A 19641-nucleotide genomic window follows, 5' to 3' on the forward strand; every position below is an offset into this window, starting at 1 on the left:
AAAGAAATAAACAAAATTTTTAACAAAAAGCTGAAAAAAGACTATGACTATATTCAAAACGTAGATGGCTTGACAGTTATAACCTCTTCATGGGTCGACATTTTATGTGATGCTGTTTTATTTCTGATCGTGTTAGATCACATATTGAAGCATCTGTTGTTTCGGTTTCTTCTTCGCTTGTGTTTTGGAAATTGTGTACAGAAGGTGAGTAATAGCGCCACCTACCATATAACAATGAAAACATTGATTCCTGGAGCACAAGTAGCTATGGCGCAAATATATTTAGGCTTTTTTTAAGCCAGCTATACTTAAATGTCATTTTAAGTATATTTCTGAGAAGTACTGTACATAGACCACATTTCTGAGAAGTACATAAAAAGTAGACTGAAAGTATAATTTCCTATTTTTTAAAAATTAAAAGAAGTATACTAATAGCATACTTCAATAAACTTCTTTTTCATACGGGATAAGATGGATGATGCCTCAGCTGTTTTGATATTGTTAGCTTTTGAGGATTCACAGCTGCAGACAGTCATTGGAGCCAGTGAAGCGGATATTTTTGTCCTCACATTTCTAGGAAAAGGAAGAAGGGACACTCTCATCCAGGAGGCTGTATGATTGAGCTGACCACTTTCTCTCTCTTTCTCTTTCCCTCCGTCCCAAAGCCTCCAGACAACGGGCCTCCTCCCTTGCCAAGCTCTTCTCTTCCTGAAGGTTATTATGAGGAAGCCGTTCCGCTGGGCCCTGGGAAAGCACCAGAGTACATCACCTCTAGTAAGGATAGTTTTTAACACCACACTATTAATATGTTATACGTTTTAGAGTTATGCCAGTAATGTAGCTGCATCTGTGACCTAAGAAAGGCCAGAACATTTTTGCATTAATTTCAGTACAATTCAATAATCAGAGTTGTAATTCTTTTCTCAGATTATGACTCAGATGCCATGAGTAGTTCATATGAGTCATATGATGAGGAAGAGGAGGATGGGAAGGGGCAGAAGATGCATCACCAGTGGCCATCCGAGGAGGCCTCCATGGACCTGGTGAAAGACGCACGTATCTGTGCATTTCTGTTACGAAAGAAACGCTTTGGACAATGGACCAAACTGCTCTGTGTCATTAAAGACAACAAATTGTTGGTGAGTGCACACACACACTCTTATTGAGAGTACAGCATCTGGCACACTTTACCCCACCAAACTATTTTAGGAAAAATGCTTCATTTAATAATTAATGGTAAATGTTTAGACTAACATAGCCAATCTTTAGTTTTTCTACATTAGTAATCATATCAGTTTTAGCATAAAAATGCTAACTTTTTATATGCTTATCTGTTTTTTGGTGTGCCTATATGTATGGTCACTTGATAAAAAATATCAAGACAGTTTACCCACTGACACATCTTACCCCACTGTCACATTGCCACTATTTCCAAGCAACTCTGCTTGGCTCGTCTCAGCTTATGTTGTAGTGTGTAAACAAAATGATTTCAGAGGAACTAATATGTATAGGCTAAGCAGCTGCCCTAATGTGTTTCTCTCTGTCTCTCAGTGCTACAAGTCGTCCAAAGACCAGACTCCACAGATGGAGCTCCTCCTGTCTGGCTGCAGCATCACACACATTCCCAAAGACGGCAAGAAGAAGAAGCATGAACTAAAGATCGTCCATCAGGGAGCTGATGCTCTGGTGCTTGCCGTACAGAGCAAAGAACAGGCCGAAGAGTGGCTTAAGGTAACCAGAAATCCTAAAAGTGGCCAGACAGCTCAAAAAGTGCTAGGTTCATATCCATAAGATTGTGCTCGATGAAAATCTGGAGTAGCTTATTAGAAAGCAGCTGTCGACCTGCAGGTTTTTCTGGTGAACCACACGGATATGCTGTCACAGTGTCTGGGTTGTTGTTCCCCGGGGTTCCACTAGATGTCCTCCTTCTCACGGTGCCTGTCCCAGATCACTTCCTGTTCCCTTATATGGTCACCTTCCTCCTTGTTACCTGATTGATTGTTCACCCCACCTGTCTCCTGTTTCCCAATTATCCTTCTGTGTATAAATACCCAGTCTGTCTTAGTCTATGTCACGGAGTCCTTGTCTGATGTCATTGTGTTTCAGGTCCATCAGTCTTGCTTTGTCTTACTCTATGTGTCTCATTCTCTCGTTCCACCAGACTTCCTCTACCTTCCATTCTTCCGAGTTCCCCGTTTCATCCGGTTCCCTTTTTGTTTGATTTGTCTCTCATGACTGTTTATTTTGTATTTACCCCTCTGTTTAAATAAAACCCTTACCTGCATTTGGATCTACCCTCTCGTTGTGTTTTTCCCCAATACCTATCGTGACAGAAGGACTCCGTCATGCCTAGATCCAGCGGTGTGGGATTTCGAATCGGTTCCCCAGCCACCATGGAGGAACGGAGGGGGAGATACCAGAACTTAATCACCCTTCATCAAGAGGGAAGTGAGGTGGGTGGCCTGGCGCAATTGTTTTGGACTATGGCAGTCGGGCTAGGTTACAATGATGCAGCACTAAAGGATTTATTTAATAATTGCCTGGATGATCCTTTACCTTCATGGGAGATGAAGGGGTTAGAGATACTGGACTTTTGGGGGTTTACCAATTACCTGCACCATCGTGCCCAGTGGAATGCAACAACCACACCAGAGTGTCCAGACAAGGCTGCCAGCTCAGCCCCACAGCACAAGATGGGCGCCAGCCCAACCCCACTGCACAGGATGGCCGCCAACCCAGCCCCACAACCCAAGATGGCCACCAGCCCAGCCCCACAGCCCAAGATGGCCGCCAACCTAGCGTCACAGCCCAAGATGGCCGCCAGCCCTGCACCACAGCACAAGATGGCCGACTCAACGCCACCGACTCCCCATCGTAGAGGGCGGAGGAGGAGACAGGCAGCTGCTGTTCCCGAGGCGGTGCCCGATGCAGTTCCCGAGGCGGAGCCCGATGCAGTTCCCGAGGCGGTGCCCGATGCAGTTCCCGAGGCGGTGCCCGATGCTGTTTCCGAGGCGGTGCCCGATGCAGTTCCCGAGGCGGAGCCCGATGCAGTTCCCGAGGCGGTGCCCGATGCAGTTCCCGAGGCGAAGCCCGATGCAGTTCCCGAGGCGGTGCTCGATGCAGTTCCCGAGGCGGTGCTCGATGCAGTTCCCGAGGCGGTGCCCGATGCAGTTCCCGAGGCGGTGCCCGATGCAGTTCCCGAGGCGGTGCCCGAGGCGGAGCCCGATGCTGTTCCCGAGGCGGAGCCCGATGCTGTTCCCGAGGCGGAGCCCGACGCAGTTCCCGAGGCGGTGCTCGATGCTGTTCCCGAGGCGGTGCCCGATGCTGTTTCCGAGGCGGTGCCCGATGCAGTTCCCGAGGCGGAGCCCGATGCAGTTCCCGAGGCGGAGCCCGATGCAGTTCCCGAGGCGGTGCCCGATGCAGTTCCCGAGGCGGTGCCCGATGCTGTTTCCGAGGCGGTGCCCGATGCAGTTCCCGAGGCGGAGCCCGATGCTGTTTCCGAGGCGGAGCCCGATGCAGTTCCCGAGGCGGAGCCCGATGCAGTTCCCGAGGCGGAGCCCGATGCAGTTCCCGAGGCGGTGCCCGATGCAGTTCCCGAGGCGGTGCCCGATGCTGTTTCCGAGGCGGTGCCCGATGCAGTTCCCGAGGCGGTGCCCGATGCAGTTCCCGAGGCGAAGCCTGATGCAGTTCCCGATGCAGTTCCCGAGGCGGTGCCCGATGCTGTTTCCGAGGCGGAGCCCGATGCAGTTCCCGAGGCGGTGCCCGATGCAGTTCCCGAGGCGGTGCCCGATGCAGTTCCCGAGGCGGTGCCCGATGCAGTTCCCGAGGCGGTGCCCGAGGCGGAGCCCGATGCTGTTCCCGAGGCGGAGCCCGATGCTGTTCCCGAGGCGGAGCCCGATGCAGTTCCCGAGGCGGTGCCCGATGCAGTTCCCGAGGCGGTGCCCGATGCTGTTTCCGAGGCGGTGCCCGATGCAGTTCCCGAGGCGGTGCCCGATGCAGTTCCCGAGGCGAAGCCCGATGCAGTTCCCGATGCAGTTCCCGAGGCGGTGCCCGATGCTGTTTCCGAGGCGGAGCCCGATGCAGTTCCCGAGGCGGTGCTCGATGCAGTTCCCGAGACGGTGCCCGATGCAGTTTCCGAGGCGGTGCCCGATGCAGTTCCCGAGGCGGTGCCCGATGCTGTTCCCGAGGCGGAGCCGGATGCTGTTCCCGAGGCGGAGCCCGATGCAGTTCCCGAGGCGGTGCCCGAGGCTGTTCCCGAGGCCGAGGCCGATGCAGTTCCCGAGGCGAAGCCCGATGCAGTTCCCGATGCTGTTTCCGAGGCGGTGCCCGATGCAGTTCCCGAGGCGGAGCCCGATGCAGTTCCCGAGGCGGTGCCCGATGCAGTTCCCGAGGCGGTGCCCGATGCTGTTCCTGAGGCCGAGGTCGTTCCCGAGGCGGTGCCCGATGCAGTTCCCGAGGCGGAGCCCGATGCAGTTCCCGAGGCGGAGCCCGATGCTGTTCCCGAGGCGGTGCCCGATGCTGTTCCCGAGGCGGTGCCCGAGGTTGTTCCCGAGGCGGTGCCCGATGTTGTTCCCGAGGCGGTGTCCGTTACAGTTCCCGAGGCGGTGACCACAAGGCCGTGGTGGTCTTCGGCTCCGCCCTGGGAGACTCTGGCGGTAACCACGAGGACGTGGTGGTCATCCGCTCCGCCCTGGGGGACTCTGGCGGTGACCACGAGGACGTGGTGGTCGTCCGCTCCACCTTGGGGGACTCTGGTGATGACCATGAGGACGTGGTGGTCTTCTGCTCCGACCTGGTGGACGCCGGCCTCGACCACAGAGACGTGGTGGTCTTCCGCTCCGCCCTGGAGGGCTCTGGCCTTGACCACACGGCTGTGGTGGTCATCTGCTCCATCCTAGTGGACGCCTCAACATGTCCTTCATGGACTTATGTTTTGTGTTTTTTGAGTTCTGTTTCTGTCTGTTCTCTTTAGTTTAGTCTGGCCCTCCGTCCCTCCCCCTGTACCTCCTCCGGTCCTCCTCCCTCCTGATCTCCCGGGTTTATGTATCATTTCTGGTGTTTGTCCCCCATGTGTTCCTTTTCTGGCCTTCCGTCCCTCCCCCTGAGCCTCCACCTGTCCGCCTCCCTCCTGGTCTCTGTGTCATGTTTTGTCTTTAAGCGTCTGGTAGCCGCTCCGTAGAGGGGGGGTACTGTCACAGTGTCTGGGTTGTTGTTCCCCGGGGTTCCACTAGATGTCCTCCTTCTCACGGTGCCTGTCCCAGATCACTTCCTGTTCCCTTATATGGTCACCTTCCTCCTTGTTACCTGATTGATTGTTCACCCCACCTGTCTCCTGTTTCCCAATTATCCTTCTGTGTATAAATACCCAGTCTGTCTTAGTCTATGTCACGGAGTCCTTGTCTGATGTCATTGTGTTTCAGGTCCATCAGTCTTGCTTTGTCTTACTCTATGTGTCTCATTCTCTCGTTCCACCAGACTTCCTCTACCTTCCATTCTTCCGAGTTCCCCGTTTCATCCGGTTCCCTTTTTGTTTGATTTGTCTCTCATGACTGTTTATTTTGTATTTACCCCTCTGTTTAAATAAAACCCTTACCTGCATTTGGATCTACCCTCTCGTTGTGTTTTTCCCCAATACCTATCGTGACATATGCTCGTCTTTTCGGTATACAGTAGAAGTTAAACAAACCAGGAGTAACAGTCCTCGGGTCCAGCTGTTCAGTGTTTGTGTTCAGTTGGGTGTGTTGGGTTAAAAGCAGGTTGCTCTATATACTAAATACAGAATTATACATACTATTACATCTTTGTTCTCGGGTGTCACATCTGTATATTTAGATTTAGTTTATATCCACCCAGTTCATTTCAACTCCTTGCGCAAGTCTCTTGTGAGCCTAAACTTTAAAAAGCGTTTCTTGGTTTAAGTTCAAAGGATTTTAATCTTAACGGCTCTAGAGATGGTGCTTGTTGATAACTTGTTACTTTGATAGTCTGTTCTATATCTGTTTAAAGCAGTTTTCCTCCACATCTGGTTTTCACAAACATTGTGAACCGTGCCAGTGAAAGTCTCTGAGCTCTCGTGTGACGGATCTTTGAGTTTATAACCTGAAAGCAACTTATACTGCAGATAAATCATTAAAACCAGCTGCAGTCAATGGACGATTGATGGAAATTGCAGTTCCCTCATTGCTGTCCATCACTCCTCTGGTGGCTCTGTTTCTAAAGACATCACTCATTGCAACGGTCTCATTTATAAAGACAAAAAAAAGAGAGATTTTCCTATTCTGTTACTATGTGTCCATATCGTAATGAGCTTCTGTTTATTGATTTGCGGACAGGAAGGCACATGCAATTAGCTGTGCAGCACCTTCAAGTGGGTGTGGACATCAGACTGCAAATATGCAGCAACAATAGCTGTAATTGCGGTATAGGAAGGGGGCAAAGTGCTGTGCTGTTTGGTCTGTAATTGATTTCTGCTTGGAATAAACAGAAACCACCCTTCCTCAAGGGGATTTGTTATATTGTGTTTCAGTCATGCACACACTACTCAACAACTCAATGGTGCATAGGGACTCATTCCCAAAATGAAGAAGCATGTTCTCTCTAACTTCAGTAATAACCTGGGAAAATAATTTATTCCAAAATTATTATTAAAAGAAACTTGAATATTCCACTGTTTTTTTTATTCAGCATCTAATGTCTCCCATATAATTATAGTTTTATATGCCTGGGAAAATAATGAAAATCTTAAAAGTCTTGGGAAAGTGATAAAATTCCTAGAGTCCAGTTTATTTATTTTAAAAATGTTATTCAAGCTCCAATTAAAATTAAATCAAATAAATTATAGCAATTAGAAATGTGCTCTTTGTAAGTTGTTGTTTTTCAAAATAAGTCTTTGAATTTTTAAGAATTTTTTTTGTTGTTGATATAAATTTTTTTTATAGAAATTAAATCATTATTCACAGATGCAGACATTAGATCATTAATAACATAGTAAATGACCCACTGATTCTCTTTTAAATACTCACAAGATGTGGTTGTTTCAGAATGTGTTTTGCTCTGCTTCAATGAAAATCTTTTTTTTTTTTTAAGTGGAACTAAATGTTTTATGGGAGACATTAGTATTCAAATAGTGGAATATTAGGCGACAAGGAAACATTTTTAAGATTTAATGGAATACTTCATGGCTTCAAAATAAACTAAGGAACAGTAAAGAAACCCAGAGGTGTCTGTGGCTCATAGATGCTTTATCCAGTTGACTAATGATTAATTTATGGAAAATGTTGGCTTGTTGTTTTTCATTTTTAAATCATTTTAGTGTTGTATCGCACCTCTGCATTGTTTTCTTCTTTGTTCTCTCTCCTTCTTTTCCAGTCTTAATTCGATTAGTTCACGTAGCTCCTCTGTTCTGATCCTTTGGTCAGGCCTGGGGAAATTCCACCTCCTGTCTTTCTTCATCCCTTCGTTCTTCTTTCTTCTCTATTTTTTGTAATTTGACTCTCCTCTGCCCTTGGCAGGAATGGTAAGATATGGAGTGCATTTGTTCTCCTGTTAGTCTTTGTCTATTGTAGCAATGAACATGACCACTGTATAATGTTGAAACTTTTATTCTTCTTTTCAGTTCCTGCTTTCTGTTGCGTTGCATCTTATTAGCTACTGATTGTGTTGGTTTGTGTTTGTGTGCTGACTGGTGTGGAATTGTTAATTTCTGCCCATGCTGAATGCTCGTCATTGGCTTTGCTTCGCTTCACTATCTGTTGTGGCAGTTTGGTTGTCTACAAACATTTGTTTGACTGGTAAATATGACTTTGATTGTTGGATTTCATGCAGTAGTTCTCCATATTAACTCTTCGTTTGAAAATATCAACGCTAATGAGGGCACATTAGCACGGCACAAAATATTTTTTGACTGAGCGTGTCCCAGAAACCCACTTCTTTGCAGTCAAAGCCAAAGAGTGAGGCCACAGCCTGCAATTTTCCCGCGAGCCCAATTATGTAAACCGGTTGCCAAACCCCAACGTGCTGCGTCAAGTTACGACGCTCAGAGGAGTTCAACTAAAATGATATTTGGTTATATATGGGTCTTTGACATGGGGGCAGTTTGGGAAGGGGCTGTGTAGGGTGTGTAAAGGTGAGCTTCTCTCATTGTGATAGATCTCTGTATCCATCTTGTTCACTCGACACCACTGGTTATGGGTTTTTTTGGGTGTTACCCCCAGGTAATGTGAGGTCACACTTATGTGGCGGCGAAGAGTCTGTGCAGTCTTGAGATCTCTGGATATCTCATTCACACAGAGCCACGAGAGCAATGACGCATGTAACAGCCTTCCAGCTGCACTTCCAACTGCATGTGACGTGTGGAATCCATTTGAGCGCATGTGCATGGCAGAACGTGGAGGTGGTGGAGAGTTTGTGCTTGTGGCATCTGTTTGACTGGGAGCAAAGAAAGTTTCGGACTATTCAAGGGTTGCCATGTGAAATAGAATAAAATTTCTAGACCTGAAAAAACATGAAATGAATATAATCTAATAAAATAATAAAGTCTTGGAAAGTCATACATTTTTTAGATTTTTTAAATATATTCACAAATTTTTTTTTTTTTTATAAGTCTAAGAAAATGTATCTAGTTAATATAATTTGTTCTAGCTGTAGTAATGTAAACAAATGTATCAGCTAAATTGATCTTTGTGAGTGTAATATCTGAATTTTTTTTTTTTTTATCTTAATTCCAGAAAAGTCATGAAATGTATTGAGCAAAATTTGTGGGAACCCTGTTAAACATCATAAAAATAGATTTTTTTTTAATTAGCATTTCTTTATTTCTAATGGAACAAGCATCCCATTCATTTAAAAAGGTATATTGATTATTTTGCGCTTCTGTGGTTTCTTTAAGGTGATGAAGGAAGTCTGCTCTAATGGAAATGGAGTGGTGGACTGTGACGGAGCTGGCTCTGGTTCCCCAATTCACAAAGCAGAGCTGGAAAAGGTGCGAATTCTTAATTCTATTTCTGTATAATACTTTGCATGTGCGGGTGTACTATGCCTGCAGAGTATGTTGGATCTACCTACTGTACATGCAGGTTTGTGAGACTGTGTGGCAGTTTGCATGCTTGCCTGCTTGAGCACACCTCAGTACCCTACACAGACGCCTCCTATCAGTATTCTTGCACAGTGGCTCTCCTGCCAGGGCATGGAGGGCTATAAAAGCTGCATATGCATACCAAATTCCATCTTGCTGTGGATGTGTGCTGCTGGCAAGGCTAAATAGGTGTGGGAGGATATGTGATCTTATCATTTTTGGAAAACACATTCTTTCATATGCAGTATGCTGCGACTGCGATTTTTGCAGCATGCGCATGTTGCACTTGTTTATTTGTGTGTTCTGTTTTTAAGACAGATCTAAAGGGGGTTTAATGTCAAACCTCTTAAACTGGCACAACATGCATGAGCCTAGTCTAATTATTCACACTTAATGCAAAACAAATGTGCTCCGAATTTTGTTTGGGTAGACTGCAGAGGTGTTTGTGTATGCGCTTTAGTATTCTGACTCTTTGTGCATGTATATAATGTGTCTATCTATAAACAATTGGTCATTAAATGAAATGTAACAAGGAATTCACTGTTATTTGTGCCATTCAGTGTTCTTCCTCCTGCTAAAATGCATGTTTTTTTCTGTAACTGCAAGCATACTGTAGCTGTAACCTTACTCTTGTTTTGCAGAAGCTGTCCTGCGATCGACCCAGTTCAGATGGAGAGCCCTGTCATGAAAATGGCATCTCTGATGGCAAAGATCCAGGTGAGCCTTTATGTTCAGTCCTTTTTTGGTCCATATCATCATTGGAGAGGACAGATGAAGAGTTCATGTAAAGGGAGAGTATTTTGTGTCTGGAAGCTAATCTATCTATAGCTGTCTGTCTCCCAGTTTGTCAGTCATTTTCAGTTGTTTTTGACTGCTGAATTCTGCTGGGAAGCAGTTACTAGATAAAATAGCTGTATTAAATAAAAATAATAATAATTTGTCTGCTAGTGTTTTAATTGATGAAGTGAATTTTAAATCTTCACTTTTTTCGGTTAAAACAAAAAACAAACTTAAGGGGGTCGCACACCGGACGAGAAGCGCAGCGCCGCGTCGCGTCGCACCACGTCTTTAAAATTCGAACACATTATTCTCTATGGGAGTACACACACCGGCGGCGCCATTCGGCGTCTGTCCGCGGCGCCCAGCTACGACTCAGAACGCTGTTCAAATTTCTGCCGCGCCACAGAGCGCCATCTGCATAGTTTTATATTAAAAAACCCAGATGTTATAAACTGAAACTGAAATTAAAATACAGTACACTTGTTTCATTCAATTAAAACATTACAAAGTGTTTGGTTACGTTTTCAGCTGCACAGTTGCCTAGACAACAGATACAACAAAACAATAACAGACTTATTATAATAACACAGATTCTTTTCATTAATTAACGTTCAAAACTCAGCTTTTATCAATTAAAATCATATATTTAAAATAATAATAATAGATGAAGTTAAAACTCTCCCATCTTGCTGCGAAATTGAGCTCACGCATATAGAATATGCGCGTCTGGTGTGCGATACCTTGAGTTGTCTTACATGTGGCGCGACACGACGCGGCGCCTCTCGTCCGGTGTGAGACCGCCTTTAGTGAAACAACAGAGCAACAGTACTTGAATAGAGAAAAAAATTTATTTGAATTGAAAAACTCCATTGTTTGAACAATGCCAAAGTCAAAGCAAGGAGACCCTCTCAAATAATCGAATAGGATTATTTATCGAGTATTTACACCATGCTGTCTTAATCTAGGATTGAACTTTTCGGGACATCTGTTTCAGGTCTGTGGAAATGTTTCTTTCTTATTTCACTTTGACACTGCCTTGTCTCAGATGTGTCGGTGAAGAATTGCTTAATTTGAGTGGAATCCAAAACTTGTGAATCTGCAAACTGTGTGTGAATGATAGCTCAGTATCACGGCCACAAGCCGCAGTGACTGCTGTGCTGTTTTCACATGAGTTATGGCAGCTGATCTCTGATAAGCCGATGGATAACAAGGACTGGTGTCATATAATAATTCCTGTGAAAGTGTAAGGGTATGGAAAAGGTATTTGTTTTTATTTTATAACAAAGAATTTAGGGTAGTGTTTCTTGGCAGCAGAAACACAAATCACCTCTGTCTGATAGCACCAGAGATATTCTTCTATCAAACCAGCAGCCAGCTGCTGCACTTCTTTGATGAAAGATGGAATACAAATAAAAATAAAACATTCGTCATATTCTTTTCAGTTGTCGTAAGTGCTGAGACACTGTGAAATCATATTAGCCTGATCGCAGAATTTTCCTTCATGATAAAATGAAGAACTATGTCTGTATAGGTCCTTAAAGGTCCAATGGTTTTTGCATCTGTGTCTTTGGGTTTTGCCTCATGCCTGAGGAAACTTTAGAGGACTTGGGTTCAGATGGGCTTAGCTTTAATTAAAGGAGTCGCCAACTAAGATGTAATCTTCTACAGTAGAGCTTGGACCAAGTCAGGCCTTCAGAAAAGCGAGAGTTTCCCTCTTTTTATGTATTCTCTGTCCTTGTGAGCTGCCTTTGTAGTAGGCCTTTTAGAGAAGGAGAAAAGCCTGTAATTTGTTGTGCTGCAGCGTCTTACACATTTTATCCAAGTCCAGATCCCAAAATGCAAGTTTGCTAACATTGTCCACCATTGGTTTGGAATAAGATGTGACCTGAACGGTTTTCCACAGTATGTCCTTTTACCCTCAGTGCTCAAGTTTGTTGTTCTAGATCTTTTGTTTCTTACAATACCATGACCACAGACCACACTCCTCAGATAAAAGTATCTGAACAACTTGGAGAAGAACGGTGTTGGTTTCACGCACTGTAAAGGATTTAAGTCTGAAGACGGGTCCTGTCATTGTCAGTTCAGCCTCTTACTCTCTGGTCTAAATGACTAACATTTTAAAGCGAACAGATCTGTCATTTTCATTATTTTATAATCTTTTTATAAAATAAAATAAGAAAATCATCTTTTTCCCACCAAATCCATCCCACAAACGAAATATTTTCCAAACCCATCCCTTGTTATAGTTGCAACACCAGCGGGTTTCTAGATAACTAGCATTTCTGTACAATATATTACTTCACAAAATCCCATACATATATTTCACACTGTGACACTAATTTGCTTTTTTTTTTGTGCAGCCAAAGGCAAGAAGAACTCTAAATCAGAGCAGAAAGGCACGGTTGGACGTGTGACTGGAAAGAAAATCACTAAAATCATAAGCCTGGGCAAGAAAAAACCATCTACAGATGAACAGACCTCATCGGCGGAGGAGGATGTCCCAACATGTGGTGAGCGGTTGCAGTACCATTTTGATATACACTAGCATTCAAAAGTTTGGGGTTGGTAAGATTTTTAAACGTTAAATTCTAATCTAACAGTTTATAATAACAGATTTCATTTTAATATATTTTAAAATGTCATTTATTCCTGTGATCCATTATTTTCATCCTCTCAGATATGCTTCCAAAACTAGTTGCTGTCTAGTTTTTTGCGTCTTAAGTTTTCTTTCTCCATCTCTTAATTAAACACATTACCCAAACAAAGGATTGTCTTGCTCTCTATTCACACAACACCTAGATTTGTGCTATTTTCATAACATGAGAGTCCTAACATTAGTGATTGATAGCCATTGAGGTGTGATACTGAAGCATTCTAGTTGAAGTGATTAGTTAACAGAAGAAATGGACGGCAGCGCGTGAGTGTTTTGCTTAATACTTGTTTGTAGATCTGTTGTTGATATTATTACTGGCTGCTAGGACGAAATTAATTAAAATTTCCGTTGGCTAAGAAGGAGCCGGTGTTATTTGCATTGCTCCCTTCCTGCACTTAAATGGTGCTTTGCACAAATACAATTCTGTTTAATCAGCAAGGATGCATTAAACTGATCAGATTTATAACTGTATTTACTATTAGGCATACATTTTAGATTGTCCTGTACAGTGACCAAATCTATAAAGTAAAAAAAAAAATTCTATTTCAAATAATGCTGTTCTTTTGAAACTTCTATTCATATATTTCTATTCCATTAGAAATATATGTATCACGGTTTCCACAAAAATATTAAGCTATTTTTAACCAATAATAATATTAATAAGAAATATTTTTTGAGAAGCAAATCAGCATATTAGAATGACTTCTGATGTATGTGCCACAGCAGCAAATCTGGAGTAAAAACAAAAACAATCTGCTTTTCCATCACAGGAATAAATTACATTTTTAAATATATTAAAATAAAATAAAAATCTTCTTTTCCCCCCAAAATTTTAACATAAAAAAATAAACTGAAAATGTAAATTACTGGCAACATTTTTGAATAATTCTTCCCCCAACTCTATCATTAACAGGCTATCTGAATGTGCTGTCCAATAACCGCTGGAGAGAGCGCTGGTGCCAGCTCAAAGACAACCAGCTGTTCCTGCACAAGGACCGGGCAGATCTGAAGACACACATGGCCTCTCTGCCGCTGCGGGGGTGTGAGGTCATTCCAGGGCTGGACTCCAAACACCCCTTTGCCTTCCGTCTGCTGCGCAACGGACAGGAGGTGGCTGTTCTGGAGGTACGTGCCAAGTCCCCCGGCTCTTGCGGGGCAATTAATGTGTCTGAGACAGGACCTCAGGGCAGGGATTAGATGGATGATTTGGTTGGCTGGCTCTCGCTATGATGTCACTGCTGTATCATGTTTAGAGTGGATTTGCAGAGATTTGTCTCATATTCCACTGACACACATTCATTGCGTCTTTCCTCACTCGTTTCCCGTCAGGCCTCCTCCTCTGAGAGTATGGGAAGGTGGCTGGGTGTCCTGCTGGCCGAAACGGGCTCCACAACAGATCCTGCTGCACTGCACTATGATTACATTGACGTTGAAACCACTGCTAATGTCATTCAACTGGCCAAACAGTCATTTTGGTGGGAACCCAGTACTGCTCACAATATTTTCATTAGCATGAGATGTAGCTTCTTTAACAACCTATTTTTTTAACATGCAGCGGTAACGCATAATTCATTTTCCCGATTGTATTGCACACCGTTTGTTTTGAAGTATCTTTCCCATCACTACTGTTACACTGTACAGTTACAGTATAAGTTCGGTGTGTGATGTGTACATGGAGTAATGAATATATGTATGTGTTCACAGTTTCACCAGTAAGCGTGCAGTTTCTCCAAACCCATACCTGGATAACCCGGTCAGTGGTTACGCCTGTCCCACAGGGGTCGCTCTGCATTATGATGATGTGCCCTGCATCAATGGATCAGTAAGCCTTCATTTCTGATCCTGCCTATCTCCTCTCCTTCCCTGATCCACTTTTTCTTTTCTAATAGCTTTTCTTTTGCTTGCACGCTTGCGATACGGAAGCTACGAGATTTGCAGTACTCCTCCCCAGCTTCAGGGGACCGTCGGTGGAAAGAAGAGTCTCATTATGAGAATACAGATCTTTATGAAAACATGCCCTCCCCCAAACTAGCAGCCCGCTACCCTCCCAAATCCATCCACTCGCAGTCATCTTCCACAGGGCATTACAACTCACCACTCTCCACCAAATCTCTGTCCTCTTCCTCCTCTCCCTCAGTTTCTAATACTAAAACTAACCAGGTGACTAACCCAGGTTAACACAGCATATCACAAACACTATCTGTATCTTAATGCTGTTTTCTGCACAAATATAAATTGGAAATAAACACAGAGCATAGTGCATGCATTATGGACCACCCAGCTCAAGAAATATGACTGCTTTTGATCTATATAATATCAATGTCTGGGTGGCCATGGCCTTGAATGGATTCACTGAGGCCTTACTTCACTCTGGTTTACATTTTATAGGCCAGGGTTAAAAAAGGGTTGCTGACAGCTATAGTTTAACTAAAAGAAAATGTCCCCTCTAGAAACATTTGTGGCTTAGTAGATGTGGTTTGCAGATATAACCTTTGTAAAATGTAACAGGTGTTAACAGTGAAATCAAAGTTCTTAAATATCAGATTTTTGTTTGTGGCCAACATATCAGTTGCACACATCAGTTTTGTGTGTGTTCAAAAGCTCATACATGTTTCTTTCATCCGATCAGCTGAAGGGTAAGAAAGGCCTGATCACCAATGGGTTCACTGCGAAGCAGAAGTTGGACAAGAACCAGCCCAAAAAGGCCAATGGATGTAGCAGCACTCTTCCAGTGAAACTCATCAAATCTAGTAAGAGATCTTAACATATAAGAGCACATCTTTTAGATAATCTCAACATTTGTTTTAAAATAAGTCTCAAACTAAACTAAGCAGACATTAAGTCTGCATCCATTATCCTAGCTATTACACCACTAATTTCTTTCAAGGAAAGAGAAGCCACACAGATTTGTGGAGAATGCTGGTATGTGGAAATTGCAGTGCTGTTAGACAGCAGTTGATCTGTTGACATGCTCCTTTGTAAACTCAATCACCCCAAATTCCATTTCAGACAGGGCAGTCGGTCAGTCACAGACATCCTAACCATCCAGTGGCCATTTACGTTGACTCGCAAATATTTGGATATGGTATACTGTATATTCTGTCTGCCTTTTAATCTGCAGAGTCCTTTAATGCGATGAAGAGACCGAATCCACAAGTAAAAAATGGAACGATTTTCTGATCATGGTTTACTTTGATTATAATCCATCATTAACCTTCACAGGTGTGGACCAGTATAAGTACGGGAAAAACAGAGTGGAGGCAGATGCCAAGAGACTCCAAGCTAAAGAGGAGGAGCTGATGAAGAGGAAGCAGGAAGTTCGAACCCGCCTGGCCCAGCTGAAAAAAGACAGGAAGGACCTCCGCACTGCTATAGAGAACAACACCGGTGAGGATGTCAGTGGGACTATGGCATTCAATTACGATTGAATCTGAATGCTCGAGATTACAAAAATCTGTACACTTCTTTTGAAAGGTTTTGGTAATAAATACTTAGCATTATAGATGTTATAACCTCTCACACAGGTAAGCGATCTCAGGCATCTTTGACCGAGAGACTTAAGAAAGTGGAGGATGAATGCAAACTAAAAGAGGAGGAACGAGTCAATCTGGAACTGGAGCTGACAGAGGTGAAGGAGAGTCTGAAGAAAGCCTTGAATGGAGGCGTCACCCTGGGCCTGACCATTGAACCCAAAACGGGCAGCTCCAGCCCACAGGTCTGGAAAAAGAGCAATTTCTCGAACATAGACATGATGTTATGCTAACTGTAGGGTTGTGTCACGTTCAGTTTTTGGTGATAGAGAAAAGCAGGTATTAAAATGTCTCATCTGTTCTTAGTCTCCAGTGTTAATGAGGCGAACGGTGGACAACTCGCCCATGTCCAGCTGTGACACCAGTGACACTGAAACCTGCTCTCTGCCAGTCAACAGTGCATCTCTGCTGCGGCGTCAGACACAACCGAAAGCCTCACCTGTGCGAGGACACGTCCTCAAGAAAGCCAAGGTCAGTAAACACTTATTTCGGTTGCACTTTATTTTACAGTATGTGTACTAACATGTACTTACAGTGTACTTACAGTGTATTTATCTAAGAAAGTTCTGGTAACACAAGGTAACTACATGGGGTAGGGTAAGGTTTAGGGGTAGGTTCAGGGTTAGTACATAGTTATTGTAATTACTATAATAAGTACATAGTATGTACATGAGGAACAGGACTGTAAAATAAAGTGCTACCCTTATTTTCTACATCACACTAGGTATTAATAGCAAGTAAGATATTCTGGTTCTTTTGAAAAGAATGATCTTCCAGTTGCATATAATGTATTTTCCCCTATGGGCTCATTCTGTCATTCTGTTCTCCTTTTTTTCTTCTAGGAATGGGAGATGAAGTCTGGCACATAAGTTCTTTCCCACCAACTTTTCACTTTCATTCAATCTATTTATTGAATTTTGTCCATATATGAGTGATGTTGAAATTGAATTGACTGAATCATAGACACTATTTTCCTGAATTAATTCTGGAAGACCTTGACTGAATCTGGTGCCTGATGCTGTTTTATCATTATTCACTATAGCACTGTCCTTAGATCATGATCTGACTATAAAGTGAGTAACAAATGAGGAAGAACTCAAAATAGACACCAAATAAAGGCCAACAGTAATGCCACAATAGCAAATGTATATTTACTACCGTTTAATATTTTGGGGTTAGTACTTTTTTAATTTAAATACTTTTATTGATACTGTTATTCAGCAAGGATGCATGAAATGTGAGAGAAAATCGAAAGCAGTTATTTTACATTGTAGTAATATTTCACAATTACTGTTTTCTCTAATTTTAATCAAATAAATGCTGCTTTGGTGAGCGTAAGAGACCCCCAAACTTTTGAAGGGTAGTGTACCATTAGAAGAAAGAGAGTTGTATTATGATTTTATAATTTATCACGACAGAACACAGAGTATGGTCCATAACTTGCCATCTAAATATAATGTGCTCAAAACTCACTGGTCACTGGTCTCAGTCAAGTCTATAAAAGTCTGTTTCTTTCTTTAACAAGAAGCCATTAATGGAAGACCAAATCTTCAAGTATTTATTTGTAAATGTTTAAATAAATATAAGCCACCCTGTGTTTGTATGTTGATGTTTAGTAATGCCTTTCTAGGGCTTCACACTAGTTGTAGAAAGCTGCTTCAGGATATAAGTCTTAAGGTAAATTACAGAATGTGTTCACTCAAAGCTTGTTCTTTGCAGAAAAAGTGTAATTTGTTTGAAAGTATTTTACCAGCCTATGCTCCTCCTCCTCCTCCTCTTCCTCCTCCTGCATGTCTGGCCCATTTTTGTTCAATCCAGTGGTCTGGCCAAACTTTGGGCTATGGTAAGAGCAGCCCATGGGGAACAGGGCAGCTCAGGCCAGGGTGTGGTCCTCTGTCGGCTGGCTGCTCTGGATACTAGGCCTGGAAGTACCGCTACACTTCCCCTCTGCCGAACACACTACAACCACTGCACTGAAACAGCTGAAACACCAGTACACTGCAATGCATCGTACACCAAGAGTTATACATATACTACATTCAAACACAAATAACAGTGCGTGCATATGTGAAGTTTCATTATAGTTTGCAGTCTCTAGCTGTGCACGTGCAGGTTTAAGGGCTTGGAAGTAATCCGTTTGCGAATGTTTGGTCAAACACGAGAATATGTGGCAGAGGAGTTCAGGCTGTAATCCTGCTTTGTTTTGATCACTCAAAGTCCAACCTGATGAACTATAAATGGTGCTTTTAAGCAGTGCTTAAACTGTTCACTCCTCATTCAGCCAGATTATGGAGTCTTGGTGCTTAATTCAGACCAACTTTTATATTAATGTTCAAGGCACATTTATAACTTTGTTTAATGTGCGGTGAAGTTTGCTGCACATTTTCAAGCTACGTTATATGCAGGGTCCTGTGTAAATATACTTCTTCTCTGCTTGGGCCCATAAATCTTAAGAGCTTTTTTTTTCTTTTTTTTTTTGTCCAGTCATTTTGTACAAGTCAGCACTGTATGAAACCTGGTATCAGTATAAATGTAAAGGAGAACAATACGATGATGAGATGCTTCACTCTTTCTGCACAGCTGCTTACTCTTTATTGAAAGTGATTTACTGATTCGACAAAGTAAAAGTATACCTTTAGATTGAGTCAACTTTCAGCCTCACTTTGTAAAGGAATGTGGAATGTGAAAAATCTTTGCTTGAAATGTCAGTTTAACTTTAAGGGTGGGAGCAAAGACACCATTATTGGTTTTGCACCTTATTGATCTGTTTTATTTTCCTGATGACTGTTGTCAACTTGGCAACAAAAGGACTGTACATAGAAATAATTAAACCGCTTTAAAAAAAAATCTTGTGTGTGTGTGACTGTGTACCAATTAGTGTATTACAATACCTCCATAGACCATAACTAGCAACATTTCTTAGATTTTAACTTTAATTAAGATTAAGACTTTAATGATATTCAAATCACAGTGACCCTCTTAGTGATGTTTCTCTCTGCCATTTTACTATTGTAAAGATTTTGCTTCACATAAATCTAGCCAAACGGTCTTAAAAAGGGTAGTTATTCTTCCTTTCAGTCTGGTTTATAAATCCCATTGGTTTTTAGATGAGTGACTCATACAGAACACTGGCGACCTCGTGTGTACGCACATAAAACAATCCTTTTATTCATATTTCTCCATTTTAAAGGAGTCATATAATGCTACATGCACTTTTACAAGTTGTTTGAACTGAAATGTGTGTTGGCAGTTACACAACCACCCTATAATGATAAAAATCCACCAAGTGTTGGTTTTATAATCTCGTTAAATGTCCCCCCCCCCCCCCCCCTTTTTTTTTATTGAACACAAAACAAATAACATACATAGTACAGAGCAAAGCATAGGACAGTCAGTGTAATATAAAATGACATTAATTAGTTACAGGGGATCTAAAGAAAATTTCATAATATTTTATAAATGTTAATGACTTTTTGTTTTTTATCAATTTCAATGAAGATATAAAACAATCAAATTCAACTAAAAATACTTTAAATATTGGGGATGAATTTAAGCATTTTTGTTTATGCATATAAAATTTCCCCAGCAATATGAATAAATTAACA

The 19641-nt window shown here is 42.7% G+C and overlaps 3 protein-coding genes across 7 annotated transcripts in view; all 3 read left to right on the forward strand.

Moving 5' to 3' along the window:
* The window catches only part of LOC128025237 (actin filament-associated protein 1-like), a 49885-nt gene extending 32165 nt beyond the window's left edge, over positions 1-17720 (forward strand). For 2 of the 3 annotated variants that reach the window (XM_052611373.1, XM_052611371.1), the window contains exons 4-18: positions 666-774; positions 928-1139; positions 1552-1731; positions 8888-8980; positions 9715-9790; positions 12214-12363; positions 13420-13631; positions 13836-13981; positions 14211-14328; positions 14430-14666; positions 15136-15256; positions 15729-15893; positions 16031-16221; positions 16343-16507; positions 16879-17720. In XM_052611373.1, coding sequence (XP_052467333.1) covers positions 666-774; positions 928-1139; positions 1552-1731; positions 8888-8980; positions 9715-9790; positions 12214-12363; positions 13420-13631; positions 13836-13981; positions 14211-14328; positions 14430-14666; positions 15136-15256; positions 15729-15893; positions 16031-16221; positions 16343-16507; positions 16879-16905 — 2202 coding nt within the window. In that variant the 3' untranslated portion in view covers positions 16906-17720. The remainder of the gene's footprint in view (positions 1-665; positions 775-927; positions 1140-1551; positions 1732-8887; positions 8981-9714; positions 9791-12213; positions 12364-13419; positions 13632-13835; positions 13982-14210; positions 14329-14429; positions 14667-15135; positions 15257-15728; positions 15894-16030; positions 16222-16342; positions 16508-16878) is intronic. The other variant, XM_052611374.1, reaches the window with a different exon arrangement.
* LOC128025236 (actin filament-associated protein 1-like) overlaps positions 1-18877 on the forward strand; it is a 319996-nt gene extending 301119 nt beyond the window's left edge. Inside the window, exon 19 of the transcript XR_008186119.1 lies at positions 17714-18877. The gene's annotated coding sequence lies outside the window, so the exon portion shown is untranslated. The remainder of the gene's footprint in view (positions 1-17713) is intronic.
* Positions 1-19641, forward strand: part of LOC128025244 (ras-related protein Rab-18-B) — a 285505-nt gene that overhangs the window by 253628 nt on the left and 12236 nt on the right. The gene's annotated exons all lie outside the window — the stretch shown is intronic.

Source organism: Carassius gibelio, chromosome A12 (genome assembly GCF_023724105.1).
Source record: "Carassius gibelio isolate Cgi1373 ecotype wild population from Czech Republic chromosome A12, carGib1.2-hapl.c, whole genome shotgun sequence".
NCBI classification, from domain to species: domain Eukaryota; kingdom Metazoa; phylum Chordata; class Actinopteri; order Cypriniformes; family Cyprinidae; genus Carassius; species Carassius gibelio.